At 38.1% G+C, this 19,303-nt stretch overlaps 1 protein-coding gene across 1 annotated transcript in view; it reads right to left on the reverse strand.

The window, feature by feature from the left end:
• The window catches only part of RSPO2 (R-spondin 2), a 105,281-nt gene that overhangs the window by 24,742 nt on the left and 61,236 nt on the right, over positions 1 to 19,303 (reverse strand). The window contains exons 3-4 of the mRNA XM_015650023.3: positions 19,083 to 19,226; positions 18,169 to 18,357 (exon numbers count right to left, since the gene is read on the reverse strand). Coding sequence (XP_015505509.1) covers positions 18,169 to 18,357; positions 19,083 to 19,226 — 333 coding nt within the window. The remainder of the gene's footprint in view (positions 1 to 18,168; positions 18,358 to 19,082; positions 19,227 to 19,303) is intronic.

A 19,303-nucleotide genomic window follows, 5' to 3' on the forward strand; every position in this document is an offset into this window, starting at 1 on the left:
CCACACTTGACCCTTGTGACAACTCATGACTGTTAAACAATCAGCAAGTGCTTCCTTTCCAAATATCATACCTGAGGTAGCGTGGTGACACCACCACCCTTCAATAGTCCTTTAAAATGGGCTATTTTGATTTTAACTTATTCTCAGCTGAATGCCATATTCATGTGAACACTGCTGTAATAGGACAACCTCAATCAACTCAGCTTCGAAGACCACAAGTAGCACATTTTAAAAGGAAGCTATGTTTTATTAGAAGAATGCAAATATAACTGAAGACCAAAGTATTTTTATCTGAAGCAGGAAATTGCTGTGCTTAATACAGGATTTGGAAAGTCTGACGATATCACAACCGGGTTTAATGCAGTCTCGTTTTGGACACACAATTATACCTATTCAAGACAAATGAAACTGCTGACAGGAACCAAGGAAGTAAATTACCAGCTATTCTTTTGCTCAGTCACAATGTATTGCATTAGCTCATTTTTTAGAGCTTAACAGAGAATATGAATTTCTAATCTTCTCAAATTAGCATACCAGATAGTGCACTGAAATGTTCCTTCACTAATAACACTTGATTTTTTGCTGCTGACTAGGTTTTACATAAATAACATGAAAACCAAATGTTTTCACACAGAAATACATCTGAGTTTTCACATGAGTATCTAAGTGAGACACAGTGTTTTAGCAAACACTGAAAACTCTAAACCAGCACCTCTAAATATGTTCCCTTTGGGGCTGCATGTCAGGTAAAAGTTTGACAACCACATTGAGTCAAAAACCATAAGCCAGTTGCAAGTAAAACTTAAAACCACTGGATTTTATTGTAATAATTAATTTCCAGAGCTTTTCATTTAATTTCTGGTGTTGAAGCATTCAAAGTGTCCATTTTCTCCAGCTTTTGCCTGCAGCTATAAAGACTGGAAAAACAGCTAAAACATTGAAAATGTTATTATGTAGTTGTTCCAGCAGCTGAGCTTTAAGAAATCAGGAAACTGGTGACAAAAATTACACAAGAAAGTAATACAAGTATGTATTAATTAATGTCCTCATTATTACTTTATTCTCTAAATTGTTTTAGGAAGTAATAAGGTAAAACCTTTTTATAACAATTCCTGCAAGTGATACGTGGTAAATTTCACAGTTCAAAGAGTTCCGCTGAAGGAAGTACCTGAGCTTCCTCAAAGCATCCACAAGGAGCAAATACTCAGAGCTAGGGCTTTTGTCAGCTGAAGCATTGCCACACTGCCAGCATTGCTGTTCCACTCCCTAAAAGAAATGTTCTTCCAAAATCAGTCAATTTTGGTTGAGGGAGAAGAAGAAAGTTTGCATGTGACACTGTTCTCAGAAGGCCTCCACTACTCTTTTGTCTGTTATTGTCTTAGAACAAGACAATTAGAAAAATTAATGTAAGTGGTACAAAAGGTAAATGCACCAATTTAGCTGCAATTGAGCTGACATGAAGCCTCTACCAATTCTAGAGAATGTAAACAGCTAATTTTCCAACTAGATGAAATTTTGGTTCACTTAGAAATATAAAACTCCTATCTATAGATCCACACCCATCTTTTATAGCCCTGAAAGATAATATAGAGATGCTGACTTGAACAACTTTCTAAAGAATAATAATTTTTAAGTGGTTGTATTGAAATATGTTTCTCCCAGCTTTGAAGTGCACGCACTGATGTAGTTATAACTCCAAATCCAGCAATGCTATTTATACTCTTTTGAGGAAAGTGTATCACTCTTGAGGTTTTTTTTAATTATTTCTTCTAGGACAACCTTTGCTGAATTAGAAAGAGGTTCTAAAATTTCTCAATAAGAGAGAAGGACTTTAGTTCTATTTTAGCTCCTATTTTACATTCACTTTTAGGTTCTGAGATCCCATTACTTCATGGAACAAGTAATAATTATAAAATAGATAGATTTGCTTCTCATTTGAATCAACCAAGCAATTAAACTTTGCTGGCTGTGATGGGACTTCTGATTTTTGGCAATAACTATCAAGAAGTTCATAGTCATCAATGAGAGAATAATATGAGAATAATGAGACAATATGAGAGAATATATGAGAGCTATGAGACAATAATAGCAACTCATCTATAAAACACCACCAACCTATTCCAGATAAGCATTTCACCCAAAGAACTAGGAGGTGAATGCTTTATAAGCTTGAGTCAGTCTGAGACTCTGTAAACCTATGACACTGTAATAAAAGGGGGAGAAAGTTGAAAGAAGAAATGGAATATATCTCTGAAAAAATAATTCAGATGTTTGGAAGAAAACTTAGAGAAAAGTAAAATAATATTACCTTACAACATACTCCACCAAAAAGACATTATTCTGGAAAAGATGTATGAATTAAGTTATTTTTTTAGAGTTTGAAATTTGAAGAAAAATTATTTAATTAAAAACTCCAGTTGAAAGAACTGTTCAGCATGTTATAAAACTTCTCTCAAAACACTATGTCTTTCTTTGGGTCATCTCTCTTTCTGAGTTCTGCAGAAATAATAAATCTTCTCTTTTACCTTACCAGAGCTGCAAGAAAAAATGTCTAGGGCTCATGATCCACTGGCTTCCCCTGTTCTCAAAAGAGAAATTATTGCAGCCTATGTTCAAGCTGGCACTGGATTGCAGACACGATTAACAAAGTCTGGTGGCAGAATAATCACATGCTAGGTGCTGGGAACTACAGCTGATAGCATCTATTCATCCTACAGAAAACATATATAGAATCACCTACAGTGACTGTGAAAAACTCATTCTGACCTTACATCAGAATGTCTGTAATTTGGATTATCACATTGACACAATCTGTAATGATCTTGAAACAACTTCCTTTTTCTTCAGACTCACCTCCCTTTATTTTGCCACAATACTTTCTCTTAGCTAGAAACCTCCCACCAGTTATTCCAGTGGCCTAACCAGAGCAATGACCTGAAACCTGACACAGGACTTGCTCAGTGGATATTTTTCATCTGTTTTAATGGCCCAGAAATTTCTTCAGCCATCAGTTATCAAATACAAAATCCTTTTTCCTGTTGTAAATAACGCTCAAAGAGTCCTACTCATATATCACTCTCAGTGTTATATGGCAGAGTTGCAAACTGAATTTTAGTGCATATCCCCTGCACTATGTTTTTCAATACTTAACATTATCCTCTATATTTGACCAAATTGTGTTTTTACTTTGCAAACCCTAATAGATGTTTTTTTCTTGTTGTTTAGATGTTATAAGGAACAGATTGTAAATGAGGAGGTAACAAACTGATCTAGTCCATAAATTCAGAGCAAAAATAAAAAGCAGGAATTTAACCATCTTTTTGTTACTTTATAACTAGCTTTATTTTAGAAACCCTTTAAACATTTGTCATGTCAAGTAGTAGATAAATGTAGCAACTTTGTCATTATTGAAGATACTACAGTATTATAGATGCAATCTAAGGCAGCTGTGCTAGATATGATCGAAGCTGCTAGGCACTTGCCTCTAGTCAACCGCTAAGGTTTCATTGTGCAACATTAAAAGCAATGAATTAAAAGAGTTTGAGAGTTTTTAGAGTTTGAGAGTTTTTATAGTACTCTTTCTACTGTGCTGAACTTTTTTTGTGTAAGTTCAGTTGGCAACTCATTCAAAATGTTCATACTTGTATCTGACAGAGAAGCAGAGTAATTTAAGAGCTGGCTTCCATTTTCACCAGGAGTTACTCTAACAAGTGCCATGGTGTTAACATGGGATATTGATGTCATTGGAAATCCTTGTGATCTTCATGTTCCATGATAGCTCAAGCAGCTATGTTGGAGTTGCAAGTCATGCCCCTTGTTTGAACTTCTTAAATTTTTTAATAAATCTGACATGATGTAAAGCACCTGCTTTGGTGTCCTACTGCTGCTGCTCTTCACAACCAGATACCTCTGACTGGGTTGCAAAAGTCATTACACTTATGTGTATGATGAGAATGCCCAGTTATGCTCACAGGAAACCAATAAAAGGCTTAAAATAGACAAATATATAAACAGTCAAGCTAATGCAGTTGTTTAAGAAGAATAGTCTTAAAACATGATCTAAAAGTTTGCTATCGTGTCTGCTATTTGCTATTTACGCAGTAAATAGATGTGCACAACATACGACTGAAGAGTAAAACTTGAAGGTGCTGTGTAAGGTTGTGTAAACTCAGCCTCATTTGAACTCCAGTAGCCTTCTACCTGATTCACACTTTATAAAGAAACACAAACTGAGAAACTCTCACATTAAATGGCAAAGATGATGTAAGATATGAACTCAGAGGAGGACACTTTGAAACAGATTTTTGGGGCCCCTTTGAAATCTAAACATCATTAGTCTAGACATACAAAATAAATATGTTTAAGATAGAGGATTTATTGCACAAAGGGGCCCTGCACTGTGTCTATCATAAGAAATACCGCTTCTGTGTTTAATCATTTGGTGCAGAATGCTATACTGACACAGGGAAAGTACTGAGATATCTCTATGGTATTGCATTGCTCTTTATATGGTACTACTCATTTTAGGCTAATTTGTTTTTAAGATTGTGCTCAGAAAATTATTAAAACCTCTTTATTTTTAATGGGCACAATACCACATAACATCAATACAGAGTGGGGATGCCCTGTTCATCATGAGCAGTTCTTGCTTTCACTCTTTTCCTATGCTCAGGTTCCCACTCCTTCACCAAATATCTGCATATCTGCAGTATTTTTGTTGCTCTTCAAAATGAATCAGGAATTCAAAGTGTTCAAGAGGAAGTTCTTTGCATTCACCTCTGAGGTGTAAAGCAAAAAGTACTACAGGAATCAGTGGTGGCCAAACTTTTCAATCTGAAATAAAATTATCTCAAACCATCTCAGAAAGCTCTAAAAAGGGAAAAAAAAAAAGTAAAAAAGGCAAAACCAAGCAACAATTAAAAAAAGAAAACAATAGTATTTCATCCACTCCCCTTCTTCTATTGCCCTTCTTCTGCTGTGCATGAGAGGTAAAGATGCAGACATATATAGAAATTTTCTGTGAAAGGCTTTCACTGCACAGCCTAAAAAATCAGTGCAGTTGACTCCAGCCTAGTTCTAGCACTGGTGGTCATGCAAGTGAGAGCAGCTGAGGAGATTGTTCCTTCACATAATTCCTCTTGGCACTCCCCTTTCATTCCTCTAGCCGTCTGCTGCAAGTTAATTAAATTAAATCTGGCCTGCAGCAGAGTGCTGGAAGCTGCTGCATTTAGGCATTGAGCAGTGTGCCCTTCCAGAGTTATTGTGAGCTTCTCTGCAATCATTAGACAGGAATAAATCCCACAAGAGAATGAGTCCCCCAAGTTAGCATTCTTGATCTATGCACCCACAGAGCAAATCACAGTTCTTCATCCCAAACATAGCACCTCATGACCTGAAAACATTATATCTGCACAGCACCATGCCAGATCTAATAAATTGTATGTCTCAGCAGGGACCATTAACTCCTGCACAGCATTATGCTGACACTTTTAAACTGTCCCTTTCTTGAGCTACTTTATGCAGCATTGGCTTAGGAGTCTCTGAACTACACATCACTGTAGAATTGCACTCTCTTTGTCTGACTTTAAAAGGCATTGGAAACCATTCAGTGAATCAGCATGTGTGAATATGCTTTACCTTCTCCCATTGGCTAACAAAGCCATTAATCAGAAACCACGTCTGTATCTTCATGATTTTTTTCTGCCTAAAGAACCAAAGAAGAGGAAGAAGCATTCACTCTATTTCTCAGATTCTCTCCTTCTCTTTCCTGGATTCTTTGCCCTCCACATTTGCACTCTCTGGCTGTAGGATAAGAATAACTTCTGCTGAATTTTGCCTGAAGCTGTGAGGCTCCTGTGCTAGGCTACCTCTAGGCTGCCACAAGCTGTCAAGCAAGCAGGCCACAGAGCATTCAAAATGATTCTCCAGAATAACAAAGCTATTATGAAGGGTCTGAGACAAAACATCACAATCACAATTACAGCAGTGTAATGAGCTTTTATCGTAACAGTCAAGCAGCAATTAGCTTGTGTATACTGCTGGCCTACTGCAAGTGGGAGGGTGATCTATACTTAGATAATTTGCATTGGTACTGGACAAGGAGTACTGCACCTGATGGTCACTAACACAGATGATCACTGAGGCTGATGGAGGAAACCTGTGCTGCTGTGATCATGCACTGGTGGAGTTTTTAGTCCTGAGAGATACGGGTCAGGCAAAGAGAAAAGTTGGGACCCTAAATTATAGGAAAGCAAGCTTCCAGCTGGTCAAGGAATTGGACAGTAAACTAGTAAATTGGTCAGAAAACTGCCCCCAGGGACAAGGCAGTAGAACAGCACTGGTAGAACTTTAAGGATGATTTCCATAGGGCACATAGAGCTCACGATTCCCACGTGTAAGAAATCAGGAAAGGAAAGCAAGAGAGCAGCATGGCTCAGTTGAGACCTACTGATCAAACTAAAGAGCAAGAAGGAAATGCAGAGGCAATGGAAGCAGGGCCAGGTATTCTGGGAAGAATATAGGCACTCTGCCTGGTTGTGTGGAGAGGGAGTCAGGATGAGCAAGGTACAGCTGGACTTAAACTTGGCAAGGGACACAGAGAATAACAGGAAGGGCTTCTAGAGGCGCATCAGCCAGAAAAGGAAGGTCAAAGAAAGTATACCCCCCTGATGAGAAAAACTGAAAAGACTGGTAACAACAGATGAGGAGAACACTGAGGTACTCAGCAACTTTTTTGCCTCAATCTTCACCAGCAATCTCTCTTCCCACACCCCTTGATTGAATGGACTGCAAGACAGGAGGAGCAAAACCCATCCTACTGCAAGAGATCAGGCTCGTGACTGCCCAAAGAACCTGAATGTACATAAGCCTGATGAGATGCAGCCCAGAATCCTGAGGGAATTGGCTGATGTAGTCACCAAGTCACTCTCCATGATATTTGAAAAATCATAGCAATCAAATGAAATACCAGATGACTGAAGAAAAAGAAATACTATACGCACTTTTAAAAAGTGCAGGAGGCAGAACCCTGTGAAATACAGAGCTGGCACCTTTACCTTTACCTTTGTGCCTGAGGATACCATGGAACAGTCAGGATGTGGCCCTTGTACCAATGCTGTGAATACAAATACTATCTGCATAGCCTAAGAGGTTTATTACTTAAGAAGAGACTTCTGTTCAAAGAAAGCCTTATTGTACCTTTAAAACCTGAGAAAAACTGATTGCTCTCTAGTCATGCCACACCTGAGGCAGATGGCTCTCCAGACCTGCCATACCCAGGCTTGTGGTTTGGCAGAGGATATGCATAGAACTGCATCTGATTGATCCTGAGGGAGGAAGATGTAATCTCAGGCAGGTGAGTGTTTGCTGGTTTCTCTGCTGTGACTGAAACTGCTGACACAATAATGTACAAAAATAGCCCTTTGGTCAAGAATTAGGAATTAGTATGTATATGGCTTTTCCTCCTACAAGAGGATTGTGGTTTCAGAATGAGCAAGAGACAAAAACCCAACAGGAGTTACTTCACAAGGGTATGCACAATAAAATCCATCAAGTACCTTTTATGGACAAATTCAATCTGTGCACTTGGATCAGCCACAGCTCTTTTCAGTATTTGTATTTCCACGTGGATTAGCAGCTGGCTCTCCTTCAGTATTTTTAAACAACCCTGAATTGTATAATTGCCATGGGACCATTCTAACTCATACTCTGGTCATTTACAAGGATTTACACTGTGGTACACTCAGTTATTCATTAAAAACAGATAACTCCCATAGGAGACACTGCATCACTCAATACTCGTGCTACTTCTGAAATATGGTATACTTAAAGAAACACACATGTTAAAAGTACTTATCTGGTCTAAGATATAATAATGGCAATAAATAAATAAATTGCACATATTACCTTTTAATGATTGGGGAAAACTATGTTAATGTCTTCCAAAGAAAATAGTTCCTATTACTTAAATTAAAAAGGAGGATTGAAGGATAATTTATATTCAGAAGGAAGGGGAAAATGGACTTGAGTTGGCTTTTGTGCACAGTCCATAATTCCCTCGAAAGCCTTTAAAAATAACTTGAAAATGTATCCTGCTAATATGACAAAACAATACATAAATTTACATAGGCTGAATCATCCTGATAAAATACTTACAGTTAAAACCTTGCACTCAGTATATATAGTCCATTATAAGATTTTCTCTGTGAAGTGGTACTGAAGAGGAAAACTAAAACAGAAATCAAATTACAACAATGCTTTTCTACAAAAGTGTTTTGTTAATGTCATGAAAGGTACCCTCTACAGGTCACTTTAAACAGATTTAATTTCTAGTTTATGCATTTTTAAATTCTGCTTCGTTCAAAGAGACTGAAGTCCCTTAAAAGCTTTAAAACTTAATCCATCAGTTAAAAAAGCAAACCAAAACCACACTTCACTACAACAGCACTCCAAGGAAGTTCAGGGTAGTTATGTCTATCTAAGCTAAGTTCGTTTTCAGTGTAAGTAATGCATTATTGCACCACATTCACATAAACCCACAAATTTTAATAATTGTAATTGTAACATATAGTAATATTTATCCAGACAAAAACAGCAAAAAAGTTTTGTAGGAGCAGTGACATAATAACAAGCTGCCTCAGCTCCCATGCAAAAATCACCATCCCATTTTCAAGGAAAATACAAACCTAAACACTGAACAATTACCTAAATGACCTAAATCTGAGAAGGGCTATTTTCATTAAGTGTTGATATTTTTTCAGAGCACTTCATTGTTTAATTGCTTGCTCTAACTCACCCAATTCCAAACACATAGAAAAAGGAGGAGGATCAGTCAACAGCTATATCTTGTTCACAAAATTTTAAGAGCTACCTCAACCTTCAAGCAATGTGATGTCATCTAGCAGCAGCAAAGAGGAGGGATTCCTGCAAAATCTGCCTGTTGGTCCTTGATGGACCGTGCTTGGTTTTGGAATTGAACATGACTGCTACTCAAACTGACGTTCAAGTTCATGTGGCTTATAATAACTATTTCTAACTACTTTCCAAATATGAGTCAAATTGGATTGCACTTTCTCTTTGGAAAATAACTCAGGAATGGATCGTTCCCAACAATATAAAAGAAAAATAACAGCAATTGTTTAAATGTCACAGTAAGTTTTCACTTGAACTCATTTTAATGAATATGAATCAAATGCATGTATAAAAGAGTTATTTGCTCTCTTAGCCCAAAAATATTCACAAGAAATATCCATGTAATTTTTTGTTTCTAAGAAGAAAGATTATAGAAAACATGATATTTTAATGCAGAAAAGAAATCTTGAGAGTTTCTTGCTTCGTTTGAGTTACTTGATAGTATGCTATCACCTGAGAGGTACACTGCCTAACTTTTACCTGCAAATCTAAGAAGCATCAGGTACAGAAGTGCTCCAGTACAGGCACATGCATGCATGTACATCTAACTGTCAATGAATGCGAATGTCATGCAAATATAACTACAAATTTGCTGTGCATTTCTATATTTTCCACTTTGAAACAAATGAAAACAACAACTTGTAAATCATCATCTCTGAAATAAGCATATGAAGAGGAGTGGAACTAAGACCAAAAAAGGGACACTGTCTAATGTCTGAGGATTGTGAGAGTAGTGGCTAATCCTGGTTTTCTCACAACTGACCTGATTTCAGCAGGAGGCTGGACTACATGACTTTCTGTGTTCCTTTCCAACATGAAACTACTTATGATTTGATTTTCACTTTTTTTATTGTTACTAAACAGAGATGAAAACATTTATGCTCTTCTTAGAAGATGGTACAAACTTAATTGTCTATTGATGATATAACTATAGCTCCTGTCTATGTGCCTTAATTAAAATACATAGTATAGTTGCAGGCACTCCCACTGAAATGAGCAGTATTATGTGTTTCATTTTCTTCAGGGTCTAGACTTCCTTTATAATTAGTTTTCACTAGCTGCAGTCCCTTTTGAATGTGATCGGCAAAAGGGTAGAAAAAGACACACATTTTAATACTTGCAGCACAACATTTTGTGAACAAAGTAGATGCTGACGATCCAGACAAGCAGAATCTGCAGCTGACAAAAGCCTGTTTCCTGAACAAATGTACTAACAAGCATGCCAGGCTCTGAGGGTTAAGCCACACTGTAAAACAGTTCTTGTTTCCTGGAAAGCCTCCAAAGTACATCAGACTACTATTTTGTCCTTTATTGCTCCTACTTATGAGGTCCTTCACAAAATGTGCAGAATGGCCATCAACTAAAATACTCACAAAAATATTTCCTCATTACCATTGCTTTCCCACCCTGCACTGTGCAATTAAGTGGTTTTGGTGCAGTTTACTTCTTGTAAACTGATGCTGAAGCAGGTTTTCTTTTGCTTCTTCAAAAGATTTGAGCCATGATTTGTAAACTAAAATAATGGGTTATATTTTCAGACAAGCTAAGGACAAGTCTTCTTGGCCAGAGTGGCACGCAAAACACACATCAAGGAGGAAAACCCATTTGGTGACACCAAGATTCTAGCAGAGCCAGTACTCAGTGGAGCTACACTTAATGCAGCTTCTACCTGTCTGGTGACTGCAAACAAGGGCAGGTTTGGTCCAATGCAACTGCAAAATTAACAGAGAGCTGCAGTAGGCAATGAGAGTATAATTGTATATTCTATGTCTACAGTCTTGTTTAAAATACCAATAAGTCTTGTAAATCCTAGTTTTACAGTGATAATTAATATTCCAATGTCTTAAAGAACCATGCTATACTAACAAAGTAGTACAATCTGTTTGTAACTCTTGTCATCTTTCCCTAAACCACAAAGGTTTCTGGTTGCTACCATCTCTGATGAGATCATGCCTCAACCTATAAGATAATTTTTTATAAATTGGAGAATTTTCTTTTATGCCTAACTTGACACATACATTTATGTCATGCCAATGGAATGAAATCCTCATTTTACTAAAAATGTCAAAAAGATCAAATTTTTCTTTAAGATGTTAAAAGTCACAGCAACTCCAAAATCTGGCCTTATAGCTGGATTTCTATAGTTCTGCAGGTCTTCCAATGTTTTCAGTGCCATAGTGCATTAACTTAAAATAGAGGTACGTTGTACTATGGATCTTTTATGCATAATTTTGATTTAGAAGTGTGCAGCATTCAGCCAAAAACAACTAAGTGAACAGGTCAAATAATAAGAAATAAATCAAAAAATCAGCACTTTGAACTAAGCTTTTATCCTGGTTAAGGCTAAACTTGGAAATGCATGAAACAACAGTTAGGACTGTATTCAAAACATGACACATACTTTGCATATAATTTCAACTAGAATAAAATAAGCCAAATTAAGATATTTCAGCACTATAGCAACCACAGTAAAGACCTATTCCCTACATCCAGTCATTCCAGCTTTTCTGTAATTCAGAACAGAAGTTATCAGAAATTTTGAAAAACCCAAACAGTGGTCTTCCAGCATTTACCCTCATCAGGTTCTGCCATTCAGGCAAAATCATTCAGACTGGTTCCCCAGTCCAAATATCAGTAGGACTGAGATCCTGTAGTGGGTTTAGAGCTGGCTAAAATGGCACCTACTAGAATTCTTTACTAATTTCCTGCTGTGAGATATGAACTAGGAGGAGGACGAAGCAGGTTCAAAATCTGAAAGGTATAAAAACTTTTATTAACAGATCTAAAATAAAAATAAGAATCAGAATAAAGCCTTCGGAACTTCTCCTCCCCTCCCCACAACCTCCTTTCTTTCCCACTGACCATGTAGAGACAAAACCTGGGATTTTCAATCAGCTACCACCTCTACAATAGTCTTTCATCAGTTCTTGGAGGGAGAGGAGTTTCTCTCACCAAGCCATGGAGACATCTCCACAAGAAACAGTTCTCTTGTGGTTTTCTAATTTCCACGAATAGCCACTGCCTGGAAAATCTGCAATCGTGAAGCTCCTCCCATTTTTTCACAGCCTTCCCACAGCTGAGTTAATGGGCCATGTCAGCTTATGGAGGTACTGTTTTAAGGAAGAGCTGCTCAAAAGCAGCATTCCTCTGGGAACGGAGGTCTTCTTCTTCTTCTTCTTTCCCTGGGAACAAAGGGTCTTCATCACTCACATCTCTCTCTCTGTTCAAGCTTCTCATGGGATCACAGATACTTCAACATCTGCTTTGCTTCATTATTCATTTGCTTCATGAGCAGATGCCTCTGCTCATGTCTGCAGTTTGAAAACTCCATCCCCCCATACTTTCTTATGAATTAAAGGGGATATTCTAATGTATCACAGTCCCTCTCCACAGCCTTACCAGAAGAATTCCAGCCCAATACTAAGGCATCTCCTCATTCTCCTTCCATCTGGGACTTGACTCTTTTTATACTGACCTTGGTGTCCTCATGTTGTCCTCTACTTGTCTTCACTCTGTCCTCTTCTCTCACGTGTGAGAGGATCAATATTTTTCAAGTTCCATCTGCGCAGTGAGAGTCAATATCTCACTCAGGCCTGCAGGCAGTCGTGTGATCTCCGCCAGGCTGCAGCCGAAGCTGCTTATGATGGAAATTCTTTGGGGCCATGCTGAGGGCTGTGCCAAGATCTCAGGGGGTCCAGCCAGAATGGTGGCGGCTGCCGTGGCCACATGGCTGGTCTCTGGCCTTTGCTTCCTTCAATTTCAGCTGCGGGCCGATGCCTTCCCTTCCCTCTGCCCGGCAGTGGCTGGGGCTGCACAGGCCATGGTGGAGGGAGGCTGGCCTGGCACAAAGCTGCTCCCAGGACCCGGCGGACCCCAGCTCAGCCCAGGCCAGTGGCAGGACAGGGCTTAGTGTCAGCAAGATGTTCACAGCTGCGGCCCTGCCCAGCCTCGGCCAGGGCCCCTCAGCCTCCTGTCCCCTGCCCAGACACCGCTGGGGTCTGGCCCAGCCCCGCCAGGCCATGCAGGCCACATCAGAGCAGGGCTGGCCTGATCGGCCCCCAGTTACCTCTTCAAAGCAAGACAGAGATTTCCTGGGCTTGCCAGGAAAATGTAATCTCACAGAGGTGGATCTACCTTCTAAATGGTTTTCAATTAGGTTGTCAATTCTCAGAGCTAGCCAGCTATTGGTTTCTGCCAGGCACAGAGGAAGCTCTTAACAGCTTCTCAGAGAAATCATTTCCATGGGTGGCTTCTTCCCTCCTCACCTAATATCAATTAATGCAAAACCAGCACACCAGCCCAACATCCTCAGTAGGACAGTAGAGACTATTCAGATTACATTGTTCAAGAGTTTGTCAAGTCAGGTCTTAGAAACTTCCAAGGATGGTGCCTACACAGTCTACTGGACCAATCCAGCCAAATGCTTGGCAGTCCTCATGGAGGAGACAACAGTTCTTGCTGCTCCTGGGCCAGCATTTGCCACTTAAGCTATCTGTTTTTATGTGTCAATACAGCATGACCAATAGAGACAGAAAATACGGTGGTTATGTTTGCTGAGACCCACCTAGAGAATGCTCTAGCCTTGACTCAAAGGGTAGATGGTGTTTGTAGGTATATGGCACTGAGACAGACTACTGGTGTAATGTATAAATTAAGGTCTCAAAAGAGTCCCAGCCTACAAACTTTTCAACATTGGGTGCTACAATGTAGATGTATCACAAAGCTCAAAAGAATGTGATCAACTTGCCTGATCACAAAGATCATTCACTGAGTTCTGCTGTTATATTTATTTTGACTGGTATTTTATTTCACACTTTTGAGGAAAAGATTCATTGTAGCTGAAAGAAACCCCATGAAATTCAACCAAGTGCAAAGTCCTGCATCTGGGATGGAAGTACTCTCTGAAGAATATGGGCTGGATATGGACTGTCTGGGAAACAGCTCTCCTGGGAAGGTCCTGATGAAACTTGAACTAAATGTAAGCCAACTTTGTGCCATAGCAACAGCAATCACTTCCTTCAATCTGCTGACCTGTTAATATAGTGTGACAGCAGATTAAGGGAAGTAATCATGTCCCTTTATTATTCATCAGACCACATCTAGAATACCATATGCAGCTTTGGGTCCTCTAGTTCAAGGACAGAAAAATATCGATAATTTGGCACAAAACTCTAAAACAAAACAAAACAAAACAAAAGAAAAAAAAAAGAAAAAAATAATAAAAAAAAGCATGGTTGGGGAGCTGAAGTGTTTACCCTGGGAAGAGAGACTAAAAGAACTGGGTTTGTTGACCCTGGAAAACAAAAAAGCTTTGGTGAGCTAGAAGGACTTGGGGATGCTGGAGGATGAGAGGCTGGACACAGGCTAGCAATGTGCATTTGCAGAAGTATTAGTTTGGCATAGAATAAATTCAAGTTTCAGACAGCTTGAATGACTGCAGTTTGACAAACACTAAAATAGCAGTGAGCTGCTTTGCTTGCTAATGTAACACGTAATATGAAAAATCAGCCTGCAGGTTCCAGGAGTGTACAAACAAAAGAGGAGCAGTTAATAAGGTAAACATGAGGAACATACAAATAAGAGATACAAATAAAATATTTATAGTAAATAGATGGGAAAACATGAAAAGAGCAAGATTTATCAGTCTATTGTACATTCCTGTCTGATTTTCCCACTTTTTTTTTTACAAAAAACAAAACAAAAAAATGTCTTTTGGAACTAAGGAGAAGAAAACTCCTTATCAGGAAGAGACCAGCATGAAGAAGAAGGTGGCCTGAACAATCCAAGTCTCTTTTGTCTAAATCTAACCTCTCAAAGTAGAATTCACATTACAGTCAAACCACAGGATAACTTACATAACATTAACAGATACACAAATGTGTATTAATGTCCATACGGTAATAACAGTTAAATCAATCTAAGAAAATATCTCTAAGTAACAAATATGAAATCAACGTTATTCTTATGTTGCTGGCTTCAGTAGGAAAGAAGTTAAATCATCTTTCACTTGTATTCCAGCTTGTATCTCTACAACTCTGCAGATACTGTGAAAGATAAATAATTCATCAAGAAATGGAGTTGTATCACAGCCATATGGACAGCTGGGTAGCACCTTAAATATATGAAACTGAAATAGTTAGTAGGAAAACAGAATTAACTCTCCTTCTCCTGCAAATGCATAAAAATATGTTTTGGAAGTTTCCCTGTAGTGTGGACCATAAATAGAAACTTTATACAGAAGTAGAAAGCACATGACAAAAGCACTTTATTTGACCTATTCTACCGAAAATATCCTTACTTCCTGTACTCAGCTTAATCCTTCATAATCTTCAATCATCTTAGCTTTATAATCCAATACTTATTTTCCACATTTGTGTGAGTTTATGTACTGAGAACATTAGGATGAAAGGATTTATTAACAGCCTCTCAACTGACATTTACAGGGGATTGCGGTTCTTCAGTCTCCCAGAAGTGCTAACCTTACAATTTTTTCTCTTATTTCCTCAGTTTAAAAGTTCAGTTACAAAATTCCTAACATTAGGAAAACATCGTATTTTTAAAGACACAGAATCTCCTCCTTAGCAGCCAGAACCTGTAACCCATGTCTGTGCCTCCCACTATGTCACAGTGATCAAATAGGCAATAAAAAATTTTGAGTGCCTAATGGGAAAACCTGCTAACTAAAATATTATAAAGGAGCAGGGTCTTAGACCAGCCCTGTATATAGTATAAATTAAAACATACTACAAAGTTGTATTCAAGGTAGCCTCTGTGGCTTCCTCACCTGCAGAGATAACCAGGTCTGGGGAAGACTTACCATAGGCACTTAAAACACCACTAACACTCTCTCAGGAGTTTCTTTGGAGAGAGAAAGGAGTTTATACTCTGGGAGGTGTTTTCTATGATGCACAGAAGCAATATTAAACGCTGTATTCAGTGTGGAGAGTTTAAACCTGTAGTTTTGTATACATTTATTTTTATCTCAGATGCAGGGAATTCCACACCATGGGAGTATTGTAATCTTTAGGATTTTCTGGAGCCCATGAAAGAGTACTACAAGTATTACACTAAATTTGTATTTGTAGCAACAATTTTCCTGATACGTGGTGAAAAAAAAAAAAAAAAGCAAAGATTTTATCAGAGATGCTAATATAGAGATAATATGGACACTGGGCAATAAATATTCTCACTCGTAGGAAAGTCACTGTACCTTTGAAAAGAAAATTTGAGATGTAAATCTTTAAGCAGTGACCTGAATTTCTAGACAAGAAAATCTGAAACAACCTAAGAGAGTATGACATAAAAAGGTATGAATGTTTGATAGCTCCAAATTAATATGAGCATGCTACAGAATTTTTGAATATTATTTGAATGTTCACTTAAGCACACTTCTCAACCTATTTACAACAACTTGAATAATTACTATCCTAACTAAATTATCAAGACTAAACCCCCATTTCTACCTGCTAGGAATTTTATAGAAGCTGGACACTGCACCCATAATATACCTCCCTTTATACACACTGAGTACATAAATGACTAAATCTGTACCACATGAAGTCGAATTGAAAAAAATCTACAATTTTCTCAAATTTTCCACTACAAGCTAAACTGCCTGCATTTGAGGACAAATGAAAAGAAAAAAAAAAAAAAAAAACACTGATTGGAGATTTAGTAGAACTTGGGCCCTTTTTATTTCCTTTTATTTCAGCAGTAAAACATTTTCTCAGTTGATCAGATTATTAACCACATTTGGGCTTCACAGTCTGTTAGAAGTAACTGGATCACTCAGCAGGCTGCAAGCACTCCTAAGTGTAGCTACCTTGATGAAGAGGCAGCAGACTAACATTCAAAGATACCATGACACACACCATGGCAGCCCAAATCAGCTTTCATTTTTACCTTTTTTTCCTCTTTCCTATAGAGATGCTCGTTTTGTAGGTTCCATTCTTCAGTGCCTTTGAGAAGTTTATTTAGGTTGCAGATGAACTGTGCTGTACGATATACCCCTGTACCACTGTGCCCTACGTGTGCATCAGTGTGTGTATGAATACAGGGAGTGGGACGGGGAAGCAAAGTACATCATAGACTGCCAACCTGGATACCAGAGAATCAACTTTATATATTCTTCCAGACTGTCTTGCAGTCCTAGAGACAAAAATGAAGCTTACAGAGATTTAACCCATATCCATAAGATTAAGCTCTATGTGTAACATACTGTGTATTCAGTATACAGTGTATACACTGGTAGGCAGAATGTTCAAACCAAGAAAGACATCTTCAACAATCCCAGAATATAAAGCAACTTATTTAAGTACCTTTTCTAAGACTGTATCAGATTTATCTTATTCATCATGTAATGGCTTTCCTCAGGATTCTTCAACCCCTTATTTCTTTTTTTTATTTGTCTGATTTCACAGTTGACCCAGCTAGCAGTAGGAGGTTGGACTAGAGATCTCTTGAAATCCATTCTTTATTTAACCCTGTGATTCCAAAAGGAATGGCATCTTCATCACCTGCTGATCACCCACCTCTCCTACAAATTTTGAGACCTGTTTTAGTGGTCAGGATACATAACTGAGAAGTTAAACTTTTCAGCTTCTACCAGTGATGTTATCTTCAGTTTGGGATCTAAAAAACCAAGCTCAAATTTGAAACTCGATTTCCTTTTTCATATCAGCATTGCCATTTAAGTCTTGCAACACCATGATAAAGAAATTGATTTTATTTACTTGGGACAATTGCCATAGGAATTTCATGCTGAAAATCCTGATATCTATCACTATTCCACTTGTATCACATCTAGTTTGGCCTCTCTCTACAATATTCAAAACAAATAACATGTTCCAGCCAATAGTTCTAGCTAATAATGCCATGTGTAATTAATTTAAATACCCATCACACCAACACTGTGTATGCAATCTGAAGAGAGGTTTAGAATCATAATCTTTCCTGCCATGCGCAGAACAAGTTGTTCTTCCACCATCAGCATCATTTTCATGCCGAAGCTCAAAATGCAACCTGTTATGGTTCTTCTGTGAGGCACCTCTTTGAAAAACCCTCAGCATCACAGCAGGAAAAACATCGTTTCACAGTCTGCTGAAGGACTGATTGCTCCCATGCTGAGCATTTCCCTGGAGTCTCGTTATACAGACTAGAAATGATGCAGTATTGCTGCTTTTCAGCCTTGGCTGACAGAACAGAGACAGAATTTGGCCTTCAGCTCATAAAGATTTTTCTGGCATGGACAGCACTTACCTCCTGGACAATGCCTCATGGCCATTTTACACCGTCTGGATTCTGCAATGGTTGGACATGGTATTGTGTCTTTTGCTGGCTTCTTCACAATTTGTCTTGTTCTTGTTTCCAGGCCCCACTTAAATCCACATGTTTTGTTATTTCTGCTGCAAGTTCCCCACTCACTCCATTGACCCACTTCACAGCCTTCTGATAAAGCAAAAGAAAACACAAGTGAGCAATTCTTCTGGGTTTTTTTTTTCTTTTTTCTTTTTTTTATTATAATACACTGTATAATGTTAGAAAACAACACTTGACAGTTTTACTATTAGAAGGTAAAAGCTAGAAACAAAATTAAAATCTCTTACAGAACCTGAATCTTTTTAGCTACCATTAACCCAACCAAAGAACAATTAGAATATCAAACTCTATGTTCGATATACTATGACAGTCCCAGATACCCAAACATTTTCCTAAAACAATGAGCTTGACTTTTTTTCTCTATCTAATATATAAATCTTATTTGGTTGTCACCTGGGTTTGAAAACTTCAGAAGATCACATTTCCAAGTCCTCTCCATCATGAAATTCAAGCAATAATCTTGAAAGAGTTTGTTCTAACACAGTTCTGAAATCTTACAAATTCTGAATTGCAAATTTTCAAACAATTCTGAGTTGCAAATCTTCAAACAAAGTGATTTTGCAGTTAAGAGGACAGAACTTTCTGATGCACAACAGAGTGGCATTCCCAATGAAGCAGTATTATAAAGGCTGGAAAAATTTAGTAGTATTATCAGTAAAGAAATAAAAAATAATTCATTACTGAATATTTCCTGGTAAGAAATATTAAGCATCATCATAATGTAGTGCCATATTTGAATGTGGCCACCTGGCAAAAGAGCTCCTTCAGCAGCACTGCTGTGCTAGAAGACTCACCCACACATTCCATAAGCTCTTCCAAGGCTGCAAATCCAGCAGGACATCCTCGAAAGCAGCGACCTCTGTGTGAGTAAAAACCAGTTTTGCATTTGGTACAAAAGTCTCTGCTAAAGCAGGAGTCGCAGTTTTCTATTCTGCATCCTAAATCAAAAGAATCAGAAGAAACAATGAGACAGCAAAGTTAGGGTAAGACTGAAAATGAAGGGACTTATAAATCA

The sequence above is a fragment of the Parus major genome, chromosome 2 (genome assembly GCF_001522545.3).
Source record: "Parus major isolate Abel chromosome 2, Parus_major1.1, whole genome shotgun sequence".
Lineage (NCBI taxonomy): Eukaryota > Metazoa > Chordata > Aves > Passeriformes > Paridae > Parus > Parus major.